Consider the following 21,973-nt stretch of genomic DNA (forward strand, 5'->3'; position numbering starts at 1 on the left):
TCTGCACAGCTCAAGGCATGGAGGTTGTTTCTACAAGCCAGGAGATGGGCTGCATTTTAAAAATTCTATCTGCATTCTTGGTAAAGAAAGAATCCTGGTGATGTTCCTGCAGAGGCAGTGGTGTTCAGACCTCTGTGATGGTGAATGAGCTCAGCCCCAGTTCCCACTGCTCCCAGTTTGTCCCAGGAAAGGGAAGGGGGCCACCAGCTGCCACCCCTGTGCCCAGAGCTGGGCTGTGACACAGGTTTGGGCTCCACATGCTCTGTGCCTTCCACTGGGGCTGGGCTGGAAGGGCATTAACTGAGCAGGGACCTCCCCAGCCAGGCTGCTCCAACCCACCCTTAACTCCCTCCCAAACTCTGCTGAGGTGACATCACTCATCCATTCATGTGACAAATTAAGTTCAAACTTTTTTTTATTAAGCACATTCCACAGTACAAAGCTTTAGATCATGAACGATATCTGTACAATTTAACAGTTTCAAGAAGCTGTTCATACACCAACTTTCCAAACAGATAATTGGCAAACATAATTACAAGTTAGAATTAGACTATCCCAGTGCTTTGAAACATTAATATCGCAGTAATGTACAGTTGCTCAATTATGGTTAGCAAAACAAAGTCCAGAGTGCAGCCAGGATCACTACCATGAATCCCAGGAGTCGAGTTCCTTGGGTGCCAATCACAAAAGTCCACTGCTATGTTACACAAAGCACAAAGAAGTTTAGACTGCATGTTCAAATACCATTATCTCCCAAGGAAAAACAGGAATTTCAATCTTACACATGCATTTTTAAAAAAAGGACTCCGCTCTTCAGAAACAAAGAACCTTTTTCTTCAGGGCTGCAACAGATCTCTCTTTTAAACAGTTTAATATTAAAGCTATTAGATGAGAAGGGTAAAGTAAGACACTTGCACGAACTACTGTCAAGCTTACCAAAAAGTGACCTCATGGACGCTCAGGAGCGACTTTGCTCTTCTGGACTTCGCCACATTGGCTCATCTGGATGAATAAATAGCTGAAGGAACTCGGGAGGGGGCAGGGAGGGCAGCCCTGCACTGAGCCCTGCCAGGGCTGGGCACACCTCGAGCTCCCCAGGCTGCACAGGGAAAGGCAAGGAGCCGAGAGAGGCAGGAGCTGCTGGCAGCACAGGGCAGGACAGACGGACAGCGCTGGGAATGGCAGCACAGCCGGGCTCCACGGGGCTGGAAACTCCCTTTGCACTGCTCCAGCCTCCTCCTGAGCCGAGCACACAGGTGACGGGGACGCTGCGAGAACTGGGGGAGGAGCCAGGACAGCTGATCCCCCGGGATAACAGCAGAACTGGGAATGGGCACAGAGAGCAGAGCAGGGACTGCAACGGGCTCCTCTCAGCACCACAAGTGTCACAAACCAAACATAAATAATGCAACTTTGGCCCATGGTCTCTCCTGCACTGAGCAGCCAAACCAATGCTACCAGGACATGAGCGGGGCTGCGAGGCCCCCCAGGTCAGAGACACAGCTGCAAACCCCGCGGCACAAAAATATAACATACAGAACATAAATTAAACAGTTTTTAATTCTTAAAAAGTTTAGATATTACATTTTAAAATATGTAGTTCCCGTTAGAAAAAAAAAAAAAAACAAAAAAAAAAACAACCCAACAAAACCGAAACCAAAAAAAAAACCAAAAACCCCAACTAATGAATACTGAAAAGCTCTTTTTGCAGAGACAATGTCTAGGTAATGGTGTCACCACCAGTGCCAGGGTCAGGACATCCTGCTGCCAAGTGCCACCAGGCTGAGCGCTGGTGTGTAGTGTCAGGACACCCCGAGGCTGGCACTCTGCTGTATGTACAAGGTATCTACATGCTTACACAGTATCTGAGATGAGGGAAGCACACGGGGAGCAGGGACTACAGCCAACATCAGGAGAGCAGGAGGGCAGGTACAGAGCACAGGGCAAAGGAAAAGACAGTGCTATACACCTAGTTCAGGTAACCTAGCCCGAATTCCAGGGAATCTTTAATTTAAAAGAAATTATTGGTGCAGAAACAAGTAAACTGTAATCCAAAAATATTACTGAGCAACTCAGGAATATTTCTAAGAGTCCAACGTACACCTAGGGAACAGAAGGGGCTCTGAACCTGCCATGGGGACGCCTAAAGGACAGTGGTGACTGGAAAGCAAAGCTCTGTACATTCTGGGCATGTGTTTGGCACCCAAATTTCACTGGAGAATGTTTGTTTGTTTTTTTTCCTTTAAAGTCAGACAAAAGTGCAAAGCAATATAAATTAGGCCAAGTCCTTTCTTGACTTCTGATTTATATCTGAAAAACAAGCCATCAGAGTTCAGTTTCTACTGACAATTTACATGTGAAGCTTTGGATTTCTCACAGCAGGGAAGGATAGGCTTCTGAAATTCATCTACTCCAAGTCAGTGAATTTGTAGCAAATTCAAAGACGACCACTGAGAGCAGGAAAGATTAAGAAATTTAGATATAGAATTGTGCTGCTTTGCATCTACACAGCATCTAGAACCAATTCTGACTTTAGCTGTCAATCATCTTCAGGCATGTAGTAGCCAAAGATCCAGTAGTTCAAGACTGTGGAACCCTGAAAAAGACAAAGACAGGTGAAGTGAGAGGAGGCACAGAGCAAGGAGCACCCCAGTGCTGACAGCATCCTCTGCAGGCTGAGAGGGGAAGGGCACAGGTGACACTGGGGCAGGACAGAGGTGACACTGGGGCTCTGGGCTGTGCTCTGAGCCCACTGCAGCAGCAGCCAGGCTCTGCCTGCCTCTGGTCCTTGGCACTTTCCTTACACAGAGCCCCAGCCCCAGCCTGGATGGGCACAGCTCCAACTCAGCCCCCCAAACCCAACCCCAAATTCCAGGGGACTGTCCCTCCTTCCTCATCCTGCAGAGCTCTGCACAGGAGACAAGTTCAGCTGCTTTAACAAACAAGGAGCTCTTAGGAAAACAGACAAAAACCTCAAACCCTTTGATATTCCCAATTCCAGCCTGATGGCTCTGTTATCAGCTTGGAGGCAGTGTGAGGTCTGAGTGTCATTAATCTGAGCTTTGATTTCACCTGCCACTTCCCAAAACCATCTCTAATGGACTAAGGAGAACTTCCCTCTGCTGATAGGACATTCCCATGAAAGGTTAAAACATCCTTAGGCACTTCCCCTTGACTTCCCTTCCCTCAGCCTAAGGCCTAATGCTTAATACCAGAATATTAGACTATCATATGGTAACAATTTTTATCATGTTACAATAAACAACAGGAATTCAAGAGAAAGCAATAAAACTCTCACAGCCAACTGCCAGGACTGTCAAAATTGATCCACTTTGAAAAGCCTCACATTGCAAAGCCTGTAAAAATGTGTGCAGGGCTGCTTCAAAACTCACAAGACTGTGATGTCTGAAAGCTTATAAAACTGTTTCATTAAATGTCATGATGAAATATTAGCTGCTTGACCATAATTTTATGTAGATTTAGGGTTTTTGGATTCTGAAGTCAGACAAACCTGTCAAAAAGTGACATCACAGCATCTCTGCAGCAGAGGAAATAGCTGCTAAGGGACTGTCATTACCAAGAGCAGCACCTGGGGCTGCATGGTCCCAGCTGTGCCTCCTGGGCTGTGCACAGCTGCCAGGAGTGCAGGATGTGAGCAGCACAACCCCTGCCAAGGGCATCTCCCACTGCCCTGGCAAACCCCAGAGACAGAGCTGTGTGTGCCACGTGGCCAAGTGGCACCAGCTCAAGGAGCTGACAGGAATTTTGTACCACTGCTCATTTCTTGACCTGAGGAGTGGCTGGAGCTGGGCCAGGGCAGGATTTTGGGAGAAGTTCCCTCCCCCAGAGGTGCTGGCACTGCCCAGGCTCCCCAGGGAATGGGCACAGCCCTGAGGCTGCCAGAGCTCCAGGGATGCCCAGGGTGAGATTTTGGGGTGTCTGGGCAGGCACAGGGGCTGGACTGATGATCCTGCTGGGTCCCTTCCAGCTCAGGCTAGTCTGTGATTCTGTGTTTCTTCTGTGTGTGTGGCTTTTAAAGAACCCTGCCCAATGTGTAACTGAACCAGAGTTTGTCCATCTCAAATGATCATTTCAGTTAACAGAAGCAAATACTGATGCAGGACTGAAGGCAGATGGAGCCTGTTGATAATCTGCAGCCTTTGCAGGTGTCCCTGAAGTCCCTGAGCTTCACTAAGCTCCCCCTGCAGCAGGGTTCCTACACCTGCTGTGAAGGGAAGGCTGGGCTGGGATTCTGCCCACGGCTCATGTCCACAGCATCAGAGCTCTCCTTGCCCCAGGATTGCTGAGGGGCAGCTCAGCCTGTCAGTGGCACTCTGCTGGCTCAGAGCCTCCCTGCAGAGCAAGGTGCCAGCAGACCCAGTGTCAGGGCCAGAGAGGGCACTGCCCTGGCTCTTTGGAAAGGAGTCCAGCAGCAGGGAGGGCAGCCAACCCTCCCTGAGGTGCAAGAAATCTCATCTTTTAGCAGGAGCACCTTGTGTATCCGCAAGGGAAGGGATTTCCCAGACAGACAGGGAGAGCCTGCAGGAGCCCAAACACCTGAGGAACACACAGCAGGGACAAATGTATCAGAGAGAGAAGGAAAATCCCTTCTTACAGGAAGGCTTTCCACACCATGTTTTAATCAAAGTATTCATTATCTACTACAAACAAAGTGAATCCTGCCTGTTGGGGCAATGTCACTGCCAGCCCTCCTGCTGTGGGGTCTCCAGTTGCTGGGAAGCACTGGCACTGCTGTGCTCTGGAAGGCACTGCCTGTGTTTCCAAGCCCTCACAGGCAGGTGTAGTTTGACCTGCAGATGCTGGCAGCAACAGAGAGGAGAAGAATCCATACTCACAACAAAGGGCTTTGAGCACTGCCTGCAGTGACTGGGAAAGGGACCAAACTCCAGCAAGTTCTGGGTTGTTTCAGACAGCTCTGAGAGCTCTCCCTGCTCCTTGTGCTCCTCACAGAGCTGCTGCTCCTGCCCCAGGCTCAGGTCCCTGCACTGCTCCTTGCACAGGGACATGGAGAGCTCCCAACACCCCACCCTGGGCAGCTGGAGTACCTGTGCCACACACCAAGGCTCCTCAGTTCCCAGCAGTGTGTGGATACATGACAGCTCTCTCTAATATGCCTCAACACCCAACTACAACCACAAGGGATTCCAGAAGGGGGAAGATGACAGGACATGCTGGAATGTAGCCAAAGGCTAGAGAGGGAAAAAAGGGGCATTGAAAGGTTTTATTTTCTTAAGGAAAACCTGAGTTGTTTGGGAAAGCCAAGCTGCAGGCAGAGGGAAGGTTTCAGACACTCAGGCAGCCTTACCTTGTGAGGGCAGTAAAGTGCACACTGTTATCTGGAGATGTAGGTGTATGTTCTAGATGGAGAGCGGGTCTCGTTCTGGGCACTCGGTGGCACATTTAAGAAATCCCAAATCAGAATTGTATCGTCATGGGAACTACTAATGATCTGAAATTCATCAAACTGGAGCCTAAAGACACGTCCTGAATGTTCCTGTGGGCAAGAGGCAAGCAGTCAGCAAGGCAAGAGGGAAACACTGCAGTGCACTGCTATCACACAGGGATCTGGACAGACAAGGTGTGCTCAAACTCTGCTGTGCTGACTAAAAACCCTCAGCATTACACACAGACTGAAGAAAAGCTGCTTTTGTATGAACATTCTTTACAGAAAGCACACAGCTCCCAAACCCAGAGCTGTGCCCTGAGCCTCCCTCCCTCAGGGTGGTGGGGCCAGCCCAGCCACAGGCTGAGATTATTCCAGATGGAAGCTGTCTGTCCACCAAGGAGCTGCAACCTCAGCCCCTGGCTGGCACTGATGCTCTGCCAGGGCTCCTTCTCCTGCACAATTCTCTGCTGATCCTCAGGGCTCACACACCAGCAGGAACTCAGACACTGCTGGAAGAAGGGGAGCACATGCTCCAGCAGCTCTTCCAACAAACCTCCAAGTGGCACAAGAAGCCCAGAAAAGGCTCTCCCCTTAGTCCTGCTTACCCACTTTCATTACATTTAAAGTGAGGGCTCTGCCTTTACTGGAGAACTAGCCCAAGCTGGTAGAATGATCCCAAACTCCAACCTGAGCTACAGGATACCCACAGAACACAGAAACAACTTTTTCTCTAAAACTAAATGAAAGAATAGTTAAATCTCATATCTGTATCAAGCCTACTGAAGAGAAAGAAAAAGGAGAAGCATTTGCAGCCACATAAGAACTTCTCCAGGTGCTGGAAAAGCCAAGCAGATGCATCACCTACACCCAAGGACTCTGAGCTGCTATTGGCTGACTCTTGAAGTCAAGTTCCATACACATTTGGGTGAAAAGAACAAGGAAGTCATTCCCCCATCTATTTTTAATTAAGTCTCCTGTCATAAGCCAAACCCCTCATTACAAAGAAAAATATACCTTAAGCAACTTAAACCTTAAATGTGACATCCTCTGAAGGGCTGTGAGTTCCTGTGGCAATCTGTTGGACTCAGCCTCCCTTCCTCCTTCCCAGCTCTTCCTTCCAAAGGGAAGGGTTAGGAGAAAAGTTTGGGAAAGGCTCCCAAGATTCTTACCCCTTTTTTAATAAGATGAAATTTAAAACCAGCCCTGCAGTGGTATTAGGGAAACACACCAATAACCAGAGTGATTTGATACAGTATCATAGTGATTTCTTTTTCTTTTAAGAATATCTGAGAATCTTAAACCAGAAAAACTTGAACTTTCATTTAAATCCAGATGCAAATTATTCAGGATATGACAATAAATATTTCTTCATTCTTAAGCACTCTAGACTTCATAAACCATCCTGACATTCCCACTTATCCCACAATAATGCACCAAAACACCTCAGACCACCCCAAATTAATCAGTTTTTACTTACCACTAATGTACGCAAGCATAATGTACTTGCTGGGGCACGAGGGTCAAGAGCAGCTTGCAAGTCCCAAACTTTAATTTTCCTAAAAGTAAGAGAAGCAAATCATTATGAAAACACAGAAAATAGCACCCAAAGCTCCAGAAAGCTTGCCAGCTTTTCCCTACAGCATCTTGCTCAGGATCAAGCACACTGTGAGAAATACTAATGCTCAAAGCCAGGTAGTTTTGTGGTTTTGTGTTCCTTTGCAGCAGCCATTGCAGTGATGGCTCTCTGGTGGCTGTGACAGACAAACTGGCAATGCACACTCTGCAATGTGGGAATGAAGCTGGGCCACTGAGCCCAAATAAAAGGCAACAGCCAAACCTAGACCCAGAATTGTTTTCAGTAACCCTCCAAGCAGAGAAAGAAATGGAGAATTTGGATATGGATGTAACTGCCATGATCCACAATGCACTGCAGACACTGAGAAAGGCAGAGGTGCCCTGGAGGGGAGTCCTGCTCTCAGCCCCACAGAAATGCTCTGCAGACTCCTGAGAGCCCCACAAGAGAAAGGCTAAATTTTGGAAATGCTTTCAGACCTACCCATCATAGGCTCCACTAACAATCCTCTTGTTGTCGAATCTGATGCAGCGAACCAGCTCTTCATGGCCTTCCAACACTCTTAAACAGGCACCACATTCAATGTCCCAGAGCCTGGGGAGAAACCAGGAGAAAGGCTGATTCCCACACCATGGTTACTGTATGGTTTGCTGTGGCAGGTATTCATTTGGGTTATTTTAAAAAGGTGTCACTCAGAGCAGCTGCATACACATATCAAAATTAATGATATGAGTGTAAGATATTTGTATGTGTATATATTATACACATTTTATAATATATTTAATAATTATACCATTATTTTACAATGGTATGTGTAATGATATGTGTAAATCATATTTGATAATTATATCAAAATGAATGTCATCATTCAAAATCACATGCAAGCAAATATGTATTTCCCAGAAGTGTCATTCTGGGAAATTCCAACAAAGTTTTTCCTATTCTTTGTACATAGATTAGAAGTTCAGAAAATAAGAAACCAGGGAACAGTGTCTCCCCAACTCTCCCAGCAGACAAGGTGACAGAGCAGTAGATAAGCAATTCTGTTCACTCTGAAACCTCGGTGTCCCACCCTTTCACGGGGCTGTGAAATGTTTACTCCCCACTGAGCTAAGGCCCATCCATAAACCCCCTGCTCCAAGCCAGCCCTGCCAAGGAGGCTCTGCAGCTGAGGGCAGTGCTGGCTGCAGGGCAGAGGGCAGAGGGCAGCAGCTGTGGCACCCACCTGATGGTGTTGTCCGAGGAGCCGCTGACCACCAGGCGGTCCCGGTACTGCAGGCAGGCGATGCCGCGCTTGTGCCCGTTCAGCGTCCGCACGAACTCGCACGTGCTGGTGCTCCACACCTGGGGACACAGGGACAGACTGCCTGAGAGCTGCACCCAACAAGGCCCTGCACTGCACAGGAAACCACTGGGAATCCACACACAGACAGCCTGAGGCTGACAGAGGAGTGGGAACCCACCGAGCATCTTCAGAGGTGAAGAGCCGGGCCTGGGCACTGGCACTGCTATGGCACTGAGAAGAGCTGGGGATTCTATCTAAAACATTTTCAGGTGGCAGAGACTGCCCCAAATGATTTCAAAAATTTTATTACACTTCATAAGTTAAATTTTTTTTTTTAAAGCTGGAGTTATCAAACACAAAACCACATTTTTTTACCAAAGAAATTACTAGGAAGCTCTCAGTAAGAGAAGGTCCAAACAGCCTTTAAGCTTGGTCTTAACATTAAAGGAGTCAATCAACTTTGCCCATTTTTAATGAACTGTAATTGAAGTTGTAATGCAGAGTATCAAGTGGCTCATTTTCCAACACAGAGTGCAGCAGGATCTCTGGCAGAGGTGTGGACACAGAACTGCCAAGAACTTCTTGGCCCAGGCTAAGGCAGCTCTGGTTCAGAGAGGGCAGGGTGGAAATGCCTTTGTTATATTAGTGTACTCTGGGGAACTCAAATCTGCTGGTATGTAACAGCCTTCAAATCCAGCCTCTGAATCCTTCAAACATGGCACAGCCTGGCTGAGCCACTGGGAAGGCGTGGTGAGGAAAGGCACTGCTGAGGAATTTCATGTCTGGACAGAACTGCCAAGTGAAATTAAAAATACCACTGGAGAAAGGCACAGGATGTGCCACATGTAACAAAGCAATTGATCTCGGGACAAGGAGTTCAAACAGCAAACGGGCTTTGCTTTCCTGCAGTTGCACAGCAGGAGCCATGAGAACATCCCAGTGCAGCAGTGTGCCCAAAGGCACCGAGAGGCACCAGGAGCCGTGGGCAGGCACAGCTGCAGCACCCACCTTGATGGTCCTGTCCCCCGAGGCCGACACGATGTACTTGTCGTCGAAGTCGACGACGTTGACGGCGGCGCGGTGGCCCACGAGCACGCGGCGCAGCGTGATGTCGGTGGGGGAGGCCATGTCCCACACGGCGATGGACCTGTCCTTGGAGCACGTCACCATCAGCCCGTTGCTGAAGCGCAGGTGCAGCACGGCCTCGTTGTGGTGGATCAGCGTGTTCAGAACCTCGCCCGTGTTCACGTCCCACACCCTGCGGACACAGCGCCGTCATCCCAGAGAACGTGCCGAGGGAAGGGATGGCCCTGGGCTGGGAGCACACACCGGCCTGCCCCAGCCTCCAAGGGCCCTCCCTGCCAGCACAGCTGCAGCCAGGCAGTGCTCCAGGTGCACTGAACACCCTCCCAACAACAGTCACAACCACAATGTGTCAGAGGGCATGAAAAGAAACCCTAACCGAAGACATTATTATACAGTTGGCCATCAGCACTCCAAAACTTCAAATCTCTAGGTCATATTCCTTCAAAATTCCTAATGCTAAAAGAACAAAATAGATTTGGAAAAAAATTATTTAATATGATGCTTTGCCAAGTATGAGTATTTTGTTTCTGGAATACAAGTATCACATTAATCTTAAGGATGTTTTCTGATATTTAGAGATTATTGAAAATATTCCCAGTCCTGATACTCAAATTATTTTTGTGCAAGAACTTAACACTCACCTTACTGTAGAATCTGAAGATCCAGTTACAATAACTCTTTCATCATATTGCAGACAAAGAACTGAGCCAGTATGTCCTGTTAATACTTTCAAACATTCCAAGCTTGTTTTGTCCCAAATCTGTTAGAAACAAGAAGGGTAAGTAGCTTATTAACATCAAGAACACGGATTCAAGACTTGAACATGGTCAGAGCTGCAAAGGAAGGAGGAAAAGCAGACTCCATGAGGGGTGAGTCTGTCCCATCAGCAGGCCGTGTCATTGCCTTCAGCTTTAGAAGTCTTGATGTAAGTTTTTGAGAGAAGAGTGAAATAACCAAGCACCATCAGGAGATCAAATCCTGCCTGGCCAAAGGAAGTGCCAGGGAGGATGAGCATGGCAGCAAAGTCCTGGCAAGGCAACAACCACAGCCAAGGCCAGTGTCACAGAGGGACCTCCCCCTCCTGGGGAACACTGATTTGGGGCACACCTCAGCAGTTAATGGATGTGACCCCAGCAGTGCCCAGCTCCCAGAGCACAGTGCAGCTGCCAGGGCAGAGCCCCACTCAGGCAGGGCAAGGAGAAGGGGGGTCTCACCTTGATGGAGTTATCTCGCAGGCCACTGATGATCTTCTCATCATCGTACTGTAAACAGTAAACGCCTTTGCTGTTCTCAGAGCGGCACTGGATCCTCTGCAAGTTGTGCCTCCCACACCTCCAGTTGGATTCTATAGTCTGGCCAGAGGGCAAAAACAGGAGTTAGGCTTCAGGCTGCAGGACTGTCCCACACCCCCAGCTCCCCACTTTCACACACACCACCCTTGAATCTGAAGGACAGAAAACAAATCTCTTCTCCTGCTCCCAATAAATACACACAAACCACAATGAATTACCATTAGTACTTCTGGAATCTGTCATGAAAAAGGTTTTTGGAGGAAATCATGGTCAACCAGCCTGAATGAGAATTTACCAAGGAGCCATTACAGAGACACACTCCAGAACCTTTCCCCTATATTCATGTGACCAGCCCACAAAAGCTGCAAAGATGAGACCAGGAGCTCACATGGAGCCTTGTGCAGCCCCACCTGGGTGAGCAACACTACAGAACTGCTGAGTCCAACACATGGGTGAAGAGATTTCCCTTCCCCTACCCAGCCATTTCACCCATTAATTGTACTTACACACCTTGGAAAGAGGTTTTGAAATACGAAACTCTTCTGAAAGTACCTAAAACCCTGATAAAAATAAAGCTCAACAGGAACTACAAGATTTCAAATAACCCAAACTTGCTTTTCTCCTTCCACTTGAAATCTGTGGAAGAGTAATCCTCAACATTTTCATTCTGAGAGGTATTTTTAAGGAGAGAGACCTGACACACCTTAAAAAGCTGCAAACTATTTCACAGCAGAGCCAGCATGATTTTCAGGTCTTAATCAGCCTTATTCCTTGCTGGAAAACTGATGCTGGATTCAAAGAAATGTGGGGTTTTGGACAGGAAGGTCCTAACACAACCATTAGAGAATGTGTGCCCAGAAGTCCAGGCCAACACCTGCAGCACCTGGGCAGGCTGGGATCTCTCACCAGCACAGGCCATGTGTTCAGCTGTTTCCCTGGGATTCTCCCCAAATACTGCATGGAAACCTGGGGAGAAGCTGACAGACTGGCAGTTTGTTTGGAAAAGCATATTTATTATGTAATCCTAACTTCCAAAGCAGTAGCAGGCACCTCTGCAGCTCCTCCAAGATTAAAACTGACTGAACCCTCAGTCAAGACAGAAGTGGAGTGTAACTATGACATCCCAATTCTAGGAAAACATGTCTGCTTCAAGGGAAAACTGACTTTCCACTCTGTTTTCCATGTGTTTGCTCCTTCAATCATCTCCCATTATGGGATTTGGAGAGAATTATACCCAGTCCTAATACAAACCTGATGTGCCCCAGGAATTGGTCTAAATCACAAATATGAAGAGATGCTTCTAGAGGAGCAGCTGACAGGTCACCCATCCTCCCTCATTCTCTTCCAGTTTGGTGGGGAAGCCAGGGAAATAGAACAGTGAGGGATCAGCTTGGGATCAGCTTTCCTGGGCAGGCAGTGCACTGCTGATTGTCCCACTGGGAACTGGGCCCAAACCTGGCACAGCCCTGGAGAGATCAGCCCAGCTCATCTCCTTGCTCAGCATGGAATGCAGGGCTGGAGGGGCAAGGACAGGTAATTCCCAAGCTTTATCTCATCTGGGCTAGGAGGGCATGACTGCAGCTCACCAACTGCTCTGACCCTCAGAACCAAGAGAGGATTGCAGGCATTAACAGCAGGAACCAATACAATTATAGATCAGAAGGCAGCAGAGTTAAATATGCAATAGTTATACTGGAGACACAGGAGATAAGGCATCAGAGATCCCAGCCAGCCAATTTAAAGAGTTTAGGAACTATTTATGTTCAGATGCTTCATTCTGAATAGCCTTAAGGGAGAGCTTCCCCAAAGCCCTGTTCTTGGAAAGGTCTGCACTGATCTGGCAGCACGTGCCAGAGGAGCTGTCAATGCTCTGTGAGCCCTTCCACACCTCAGCTTCCTGTGGCAGCCACTCCCTGCAGCTCCACGACACACTGGGTACCCCCAAAGCAGAAATGCTGCTGCTCACAGCTTCCCAAACAGCAGTGGGAGTTTGTTCACCAGGCACTGGGGACCTGAGCTGGCTCCATTCTCACAGCTTCACTGCAGGAAGCTACTCCAGATGCTCCCCACTAGAAAATGCTGCCTTCAGATAAAGGGAACTAAAGCCTTGTGTATCTCTGTGAGGGCAGCAAGGCACATACAGGTGCACATTTCAGCTCTGTGAGATGTCATCCCACGGAGCCATGGCTACTGTGGGAAAATTGTGCCTGTTTTTGGAGAACTTGTAAAATCCCCTCATGCTGCCTTAATTCCTGGGATGCTGGGAAAGCAGCCATGACACACAGAATGTACAGCAGCACTTCCCTGGGCAGCAGAGTGAAACCAGATGTGCACATCCAGAGAAATAACATTTGGGATGCCTGAACAGACTGAGTGGGTGGGCAGCTGCAGGACCCTCCGAGAGGAACATGGCTAATGAAGAACTGGCAACCACATGAAAGCTTCTGCTGCAGGGAATTTCTGGCCATTGCTCCATGGTGCAGGGAGTGAAGCTCTTGCTCTGCACCCTCCTGCCAAGAGATATCCAAACTGGACATAGCAAGGGAGGACAGCAGGTGTGAGGGGTGAGGAGATCACTGTGTCTGTAGCCTCTTACAACAGTCAGGGAGGCAGGGCTGAAGAATCCCACCATTTATTTGTGTATTTGTGGTTCCAAACCAACACCAAGATATCCAACACCCACTGCTGTATTTTCTACAAATGCCCACAAAAGTCTCCTGTGCCTCTGAACTCGGGTTTCCCAGTAAAAGGCAGAACAGTCTCCTGAGTACAAACCCACAGTTTCTCACACTCTCCTAAAAGCTCACCAGAGCAACAGCAGTGAGGGGCTCACAAATGCTGCACAACCAACAAAATCTGGACATATAAGGGATAAAGACCAAGCATTTGCCAAAGCATTTGCCACAGCAGGAGAGCCGTTTGGCAGCTGAAGTGGTGCACAAATGGACTGAAAGAAAAAAAGGCATTTTAGTGAGGAAAGTACAAACAGAAAGTAGTCCAAGATGTAGAGGCATAGCCAAGCCTGGACCATGCCAGAATATATTCACCGGTGCAAAGATGCACAGTGAAAAAAATGCAATCCATCTGCATTAACAGCTGGAACATTAACTATACACTGGAAGTGTCAAGGATAATCTACCAGGAACAGGGTTTTTTTTTACCATTGGATAATGTACACTGTGTTCAGCTCCTTGGCTAACAATTGCATTTTTATCCTTGTGAATGTTATTGCAGAGTAAGTGGGTTTATCTTAATCCCATAAACCAAGGAGTTCCTGCTCCCTCTGAATACACAGTTCTCCTGCAGGACAAGTGGGGCAGGAACAAGCAAAAGGAACATCACATTTGTTACATGTGCAGGGATTTCTCCTGACGCACCAGCCATGGAAATCCAGCCCTTTGTTCTTCTCATGCTCTCTTCAAAGGGAAAAAGGAAAATCCCTCCTGACCACGGCAGAGGGAAGGCACAAGGCAATGAACTTGTGTCACCAGGGTAAAGAGGGCCTAATAATTCATTCATGATGAAGTTAAGGGGTGTGACAAGCAGAGACCCCCAGGTCCCTTGCAGGGCTGATCTCCAGCCCCTTGGTGCTAAAAAGCAGCAGTGACTTGGGCAAAGGGAGCCAAAGGAGCCAAGGGAGGGCCCCAGCCCCGGGGACAGGAGAGCTCTGCCCTGCTCACAGCTGCAATCTGTGCCATACTCCACAACTTGGTCCCTCCTGCTCCAAAGCCTGCCCTCTCCTTGGCCAGCCTCATTTTTAAGAGATGTTTTTGGGAAGTGCCTGTAGAATAGAGATTTCAAAGGCTGGCTGAAAAAAATTCTAGGTATATAATGCTGACCAGATTCTCCCTACACATGCACATAAAATTTCTCCAGCATCATAATTAGAGGAGTACCAAACAAACCCATTTCCCCCAGAAATTATACCCTGCAACCTGCATAAACAGTCATCTCCCAGTGCTGGCACAGACTTAGGGCAAGAACTGACTTTTCTTTTTCAAACTGTCCCAAGGCTTGAAAATTTCAGTTCCACTCCTAAAACCTAAACTTTTTCAGAAATCAGAAGTGTTTACCTGATGGCCTGGCACCACATTTTCCTAGAGTCTTCAGAAAAACCACATTTATATTCTCATCTTAATGAGGTGGACCCATGGAAATGAACTGAGAGCACTCGCCATGTGCCCCAAGATAAGGAGAATATTTATGAAATAAAGTCTTCTCAACTCATCACCAGAAATAGATCCTTGTGCTAATCCTGAGGGGACAACACAATAGTTGGCCAAGCTTCACAAATACTCTGGAAAAATTCCAGTGACTTGGGGTTCTGGAAGCAGCAGGATGAAACTTCCCAGCCTGGCACGGTGCCTGAGGACAGCTGATCCCACACAGGACACCACACTCCAGCCATGGGGTTCTCCATAAAAACATTTCACACCAAGTCCAGTTTTCTAGGATAAACCCCCAAATCCAAACCCAAAAAGGTTTTCTCTTTAAAAAAAAGAAGCCTGGCAGTTCAACATGTGACTTGGAGATGCTTGAGGGACTGGACCACCTCTTGTGAAATGAAACCTGATTAAATATTTGGCTTCCCAGGGCAAGTGGGGAGTAACCATCTCTTTCCAAGAATTTGGTTTCTGATCTCTAAATGTCCTCTTATTTTCAAACCAAATGATTCAGAAGTGACATTATGTTCCTAAAATGTGTTTGGCATGAAGTAACCAGGCCCTGGCACCCCCACATTTCTGGAGAGGCAAGGGAAGCTGCCTGTGCCAAACCCTGCCTGTGCTCCATTCAGCTCCCACCACTTTGTGGCTCCATGAACTTTTGACCCACAATGCAAGTAGAGCCCACGGGAAAGAATTCAAATTTGCTGTTTATCATTCCTCATTTTTCCTTCCAATTGTTAATTCGGGTTTGGGATTATTTTTCAAATTCTGACAGTGAGAGAGCACACTCTGCTTTGAGCTTATCTCTGCCCACAACCCAATTTAGCACCAACTGCAGTAAAGTCCAAACTCTCACCCTTGGAAACAATCTAGCAGGATTTGGTCAATCTTTGTGGCAAAATACCAAGTGACAAGATTTTTGTGCTGCATCAAATATATCTGACTGCATTAAAAAAAATCACATCCTTTGGATTTGTTTTTAACAATAGGTATATAATTCTATAAATGCTAATATGGCTCCCTAAACTCTGACCCTCTGACAGAAACAGGAAGATCTTATTAAATATCCAGGCAAATATTTGCAGAAAAAACATTTTGGTATTCAGAGACAAAACTTCTCCATCACATTTAAGGTGAAAGTCTTATTTAAGAGCTTCTGCATATTGCTCTCAAACATGGAAGAATGGAAGGAAAAGTACAGAACTGTGGAAAACAGGATGAAAACAGGAAGAGGAAGACAGAGTTTATCTTAAAGCTAAGTTTGGTTGTACTCACCCTCTACATTTTAAACAGTGTTAAGCTTCTTTTGACCTTTTGGGAAGCAATTTGTGAAAAGTTCTTTAAAGGGTGATTTATTAGAAAAATTCTAATATGCTTTTGGAAGTGGAAGAATTAATGGGCCCTTGACTATCAGCACAAACACCAACCCCACTCTAGGTCAGACCTGGCAAACAGGAATATTTCAGAGGGAACAGGTAAGCAGGGGAAAACCTGCTGTGGCAGAAACATACTCATTGCTACAACACATTTTAAATCCTACTCTTTTCCCATTCTCAGCTATTCAAAGACTGACAATTTTTTTATATTTATTATTCATACTTAAATGAGAGAAGCACAAGGGGCTTGGGTTTTTCCTACTTGCTTTATCCTAGCAAGAAGCATTCAATGCAGGAGCTTTGTTCCTGTGCACTGGAAATCAAATCTACAGCAACTAAAGAACCAAAGCATTAAAGAGCAGATTGGGATAATTCAAATGCCCCCAGAACACCTTCAAGGAGTCCTTCCCATCTCTAATAACAACAGTGCCTACACAAATGTTCCACTTACACAAATGAGTTTCAGAAGAAAAACATTAACAGTGTGAGTTACTGTAATGCCAAGCTGTTTTAGTGTTCTATGAAAATGTTTTCATGCTGCTTTTTGCTTTTCTTTACAGAACTAGGCCAGAATTATGCAGAAAGCAAGAAAATACCCCAATAAAAGCTCTTAATCCCACAGGCTTCTTATCATTACAGTTATCACTGTCATTCCCTACATGCCCCCTCCAATAACAAAGTAGATAATTCAGCTCACACGTAAATATCAAGTTTGGTCATATTTGCTTAGGGTGTATTTCATGCTCAGTTCTCTATCTTTAAATGTCTATAAATGATGTAGCAAGGTTTATAGAAAGGTATTTGGAAAATACATTATGGCTTCCAGCAGAACCATTTTACAGCAAGGTTCAGAGTTGAGGATAATTTTGTTTCCTGAGTGCCAAGCAGCACAAATTGCTATTTGCCATTCCACAGAGTGATTCCATTAGTTCACATCTGTCTTCAACATCAAAACACATTTCCCCACTAATGAATTTCAGACCAATAACTTCCCATCCTGAAATAAATCCATGACAGTCTGTGGTGTAACTTCAGAGCTTTGTGGTGGGTACAACAAACAGAGCAAGACACATTTTCTCCTGCTGGCAGAACACTGGGATGATCCTGACTTATCAGAAATATTTCAAAACCACCATGCAAGCCCAGCCCTGTAAATTTCAAAATAAGATAAGCAAAGTTTTATATCTGAAGTTTTACCACTGATTCCCCTGTGGATTCATCATCATAGGCCATCTCCAAACCACTGGAGAGAGGAATAATCCCCCAGGGGGACCAAAGCCGTATTTGCAACAGTCACTCACTGCTTTAGAAGTGGGAAGTTACATTTTAAACAATTGGTGTTTAAGGCACCAACCTCATTTCACCTTCTAAGTGAGTGTGACCAATACACTGAACATTCAGCAATACAGAGAATTATCTTGGAGGAGTGTCCTAAACCTGCTCTTTTATTAAAATCCATAGTCTCAGAGAGTTCCAGAATTCTTTAAATGCAAAAAGGATGTTGTTAACATCTAAACCAATGCACCTGCTGTGGAAGGCAGTGGCTGAGGATGTTTTTTATATCATCCCAAGAGCAGCAGTGACACAGATTCATTGCTCCAACATTCACCACCTTAGAACCCCAAAACCAGCCCCATTATCTGTCCTGCAGCCAGGGTGGGTCAGAACACCTACCTCTATATCCTGGATTATCTTTGGGTATAAGGACCTGTAAAACGAATTGGGGGGCCCATCTGTTGGTCTGTTTTTAAACAGGTACTGATCCCTAGAAAGAAGGAGAAATGCAGTTTTCAATGTACCACAAAGAATCCACACTTCACAGGAATGCAAAGCCTGCCCAGAACAAACCCTCAGCACATATTCTCAGAAATACTTGGAAAATTTTTAGTATCACTACTACAACCCTTGTGACTTTGCTATTTGACAAATATTTAAAATGTCCAAGGTTAAGAAGATAACAAGTGTTTTCCAGTTGTGATTCCTGCTCCACCAGGCTTGCTCTGTACATGCCTTTGCTCAGGCACACCACTAGAGAGCACAGGGAAACAGGTTTTGGAGGCAGAACAGCTCTCCAGAAACTTGGGAAGGACAGGAAAACTCCAATGCCACAAACAGCAAGGGATTCTCTTGAGAGGCTTCTGCAGCCCAAGCTGCTAGTTCACACTTTAAGCAAAAAAAAAACCAAAAAAACAAAAACCAAAAAACAAAACCAGAACAAAAAAAAGTCAAATTGTAAATACTTCAGTCAAGAAAAAGCCCTGCAAATGTGCTGCTAACTGCTTTTTGTGAGCTGATGGAATTTATAGTTCTCCCTGCAATACAGAAATTCCAAATTCACACAGACTCAAGCAAGAAGAAATGGTGACAGACTTGGGAGCACAAAAGGACAGGGACAAAGCCAGAGCAGAAAGGGCACTCCAGTCCCAGCAGAGACCAGGAGCTCAGGACTACCCACTCCAAAGTGACCTTAAGGCAGGGCTGGCTGTGAGGGATGTGTGCAGGAGGTGCAGCAGGGATCACAGCTGCATGTGAGGGATGGGTGCAGGACACTGCAGCAGGGATCCCAGCTGGCTCTGAGGGATGTGTGCAGGACACTGCAGCAGGGATCACAGCTGGCTCTGAGGGATGTTGCAGGATGTGCAGCAGGGATCCCAGCTGGCTGTGAGGGATGTGTGCAGGAGGTGCAGCAGGGATCCCAGCTGCATGTGAGGGATGGGTGCAGGACACTGCAGCAGGGATCCCAGCTGGCTCTGAGGGATGTGTGCAGGACACTGCAGCAGGGATCACAGCTGGCTCTGAGGGATGTTGCAGGATGTGCAGCAGGGATCCCAGCTGGCTGTGAGGGATGTGTGCAGGATGTTGCAGGATGTGCAGCAGGGATCAAGCTGCATGTGAGGGATGTGTGCAGGAGGTGCAGCAGGGATCCCAGCTGCATGTGAGGGATGTGTGCAGGATGTGAAGCAGGGATCCCAGCTGCATGTGAGGGATGGGTGCAGGATGTGAAGCAGGGATCCCAGCTGCATGTGAGGGATGTGTGCAGGATGTGAAGCAGGGATCCCAGCTGCATGTGAGGGATGGGTGCAGGATGTTGCAGGATGTGCAGCAGGGATCCCAGCTGGCTCTGAGGGATGTTGCAGGATGTGCAGCAGGGATCCCAGCTGCATGTGAGGGATGTGTGCAGGATGTGAAGCAGGGATCCCAGCTGCATGTGAGGGATGTGTGCAGGATGTGAAGCAGGGATCCCAGCTGCATGTGAGGGATGGGTGCAGGATGTGAAGCAGGGATCCCAGCTGCATGTGAGGGATGTGTGCAGGATGTGAAGCAGGGATCCCAGCTGCATGTGAGGGATGGGTGCAGGATGTTGCAGGATGTGCAGCAGGGATCCCAGCTGGCTCTGAGGGATGTTGCAGGATGTGCAGCAGGGATCCCAGCTGGCTGTGAGGGATGTGTGCAGGATGTTGCAGGATGTGCAGCAGGATCCCAGCTATGTGTGCAGGATGTTGCAGGATGTGCAGCAGGGATCAAGCTGCATGTGAGGGATGTGTGCAGGAGGTGCAGCAGGGATCCCAGCTGGCTGTGAGGGATGTGTGCAGGACACTGCAGCAGGGATCCCAGCTGCATGTGAGGGATGTGTGCAGGATGTGCAGCAGGGATCCCAGCTGCATGTGAGGGATGTGTGCAGGATGTTGCAGGATGTGCAGCAGGGATCACAGCTGGCTGTGAGGGATGTGTGCAGGATGCTGCAGGATGTGCAGCAGGATCCCAGCTATGTGTGCAGGATGTTTCAGGACTCTGCAGCAGGATCCCAGCTGTGTGTGCAGGACTCTGCAGCAGGATCCCAGCTGTGTGTGCAGGACTCTGCAGCAGGATCCCAGCTGTGTGTGCAGGACTCTGCAGCAGGACCCCAGCTCAGTACTTACCAGCCCCTCCTCTCTGAGAGCCCCTTCCAGAGCGGGTCTGTGCGTACCATCCTCTCAATGAGCTTCTTCCACAGCATCCCCTCTGAGATCACCCTCTGCCACTCCTTACACACCAGCTCTGCTGCACACAGCGATCTGGCATCGAGATAGGAAAGGATGTTTTCTGCTATGTGATCTAAGCCTTGCTCTACAAAGAAATGGAGAGCAGTCAGTGAGTGCACAGAACAAGCAAACCAGCTTTGCATGACACTGAGAACCCAGAACATGAGAACACTGCCACTGGCAGAGGCACCAATTACAGCTGAGTGCACACAGAGACACAAAAATATCTCCAAGGTTTTGTGTGTTTCCTGCCTGTTGGACCATCCTTCTGCCCTGGAGGGACAGTCAGCACAACAGAGCAGCAACAGCATCGTGGGCAGGCCAGGGAGGGGATCTTCCCCTGCCCTCTGCTCCCCTGAACCCCCATGTGGAGCAGGGATCACAGTCCTGCTGTCCCCAATAAAGGACATGAAACTGCTGGAGCAAGTCCAGAGGTGGCCATGGAGCTGCTGCAGGGACTAGAGCAGTTCCCCAGGCTGAGAGCACTGGGACTGTTCACCTGGAGAAGGGTCTGGAAGGTTCTGTGGGGATCTCAGAGTCCCTGCCAGTGTCTGAAAGGGCTGCAAGAAAGTTCCTCTGCACCAGGAACTGGAGAGCAGGATCAGGGGAATGGCTTCACTGCCAGAGGGCAGGGTTAGATGGGATATGGCAGAGAAATTCTTCCCCATGGAAAAGTCACTGCTAAGTCTGTTCCCTATTTCTAAGGACCTGCAATTTTGCTTTCCACAAAACTGCTCTGAACCTGAGATGTTGAATAACTCCATTTTCTTGAGTAACATACACCCCTTGGCCAAGCAGGAAAAAAGTCTTTCAAACCAGGAGATGACAACCTTTTTCATTTTCCACTTTATCTCATGACAGCCCACTTTAGGCTTCAAATAGTCCTGACAAATCAAAGGAACTACTGTTATTTTTTTAAAGCATGAAGGAAGTGTGTTCATACTGTCCTCCAGTGCACACTGAATTTCACATGGCCTTCATAAAAATGAACAGCAGCAGAAAGCAGAAACTAATACGTCTAAGTCTTACTCATTTATTGACTTATTCCACATAATTTAGAGAGCTACAACAAGTCTAGTGGGCTTGTCCTTTGTGTCTGTGCTTTGGAGCTGTTCCTACTATGTTAATTAGGGTAAATATTTCAGTTGACATCTCTTTTGAATGCAGCAATTTAAATCTGTACACTTCTCTAGCAGTAAAAATCTCAAGAATAAATTTGATGTCAGACAACATGCAGGACTAAATTTAAGACACATTAAGGCCTGAAATAGCTGCATATCCCTATTTTACACTGAAAGACAGTGATTTGGTTTAGAAAAACTCTGAAATATGTACTAAAAGCTTTACAATTTCTGAAGTAAAATGAATTTGACATCTATTGGTAGACCTTTCAGAGGAAAACATGACACCCACCCCTTATGCCTCAGAGACTTTGCAGTTTTACAGAAAATGGTGGAAAAGAGCTGTTGTTGATTAGAGGGAACAGCTGAAGGTTTGGTTCCATTTCAATAATAAATTCAAACAATTAAAATTCACAGGGATTTCAAGGGCTGTGTGTATAAAAATCACCTTGTATGAAAATGAAACCCAAATGTGGGATGTCAACTCTCTAAATGGGATCAACATTAGATACAAAACAGTCACTCAGATCAGAAACACACCACAGTTACCACTCTGTGACTGAAAACAAGGCAAGTCAGATTCCATCAACTCTTCCCTTTTTCCTACACTGTCACAGGTGTAAAATTGGTCAGGACAGCAGTGAG

The 21,973-nt window shown here is 47.1% G+C and overlaps 1 protein-coding gene across 4 annotated transcripts in view; it reads right to left on the minus strand.

The window, feature by feature from the left end:
- Positions 1-397: 397 nt before the first annotated feature.
- Positions 398-21,973, minus strand: part of FBXW11 (F-box and WD repeat domain containing 11) — a 56,970-nt gene continuing 35,394 nt past the window's right edge. For all 4 annotated transcript variants that reach the window (XM_056502177.1, XM_056502178.1, XM_056502176.1 and 1 more), the window contains 10 exons: positions 20,106-20,292; positions 17,860-17,950; positions 10,566-10,703; positions 9,993-10,111; positions 9,274-9,523; positions 8,206-8,324; positions 7,464-7,574; positions 6,885-6,963; positions 5,327-5,515; positions 398-2,596 (listed from right to left, as the gene is read on the minus strand). In XM_056502177.1, the coding sequence (XP_056358152.1) occupies positions 5,354-5,515; positions 6,885-6,963; positions 7,464-7,574; positions 8,206-8,324; positions 9,274-9,523; positions 9,993-10,111; positions 10,566-10,703; positions 17,860-17,950; positions 20,106-20,292 (1,256 nt within the window). In that variant the 3' untranslated portion in view covers positions 398-2,596; positions 5,327-5,353. The remainder of the gene's footprint in view (positions 2,597-5,326; positions 5,516-6,884; positions 6,964-7,463; positions 7,575-8,205; positions 8,325-9,273; positions 9,524-9,992; positions 10,112-10,565; positions 10,704-17,859; positions 17,951-20,105; positions 20,293-21,973) is intronic.

This window comes from Oenanthe melanoleuca, chromosome 13, assembly GCF_029582105.1.
Source record: "Oenanthe melanoleuca isolate GR-GAL-2019-014 chromosome 13, OMel1.0, whole genome shotgun sequence".
Classification (NCBI taxonomy): Eukaryota; Metazoa; Chordata; class Aves; order Passeriformes; family Muscicapidae; genus Oenanthe; species Oenanthe melanoleuca.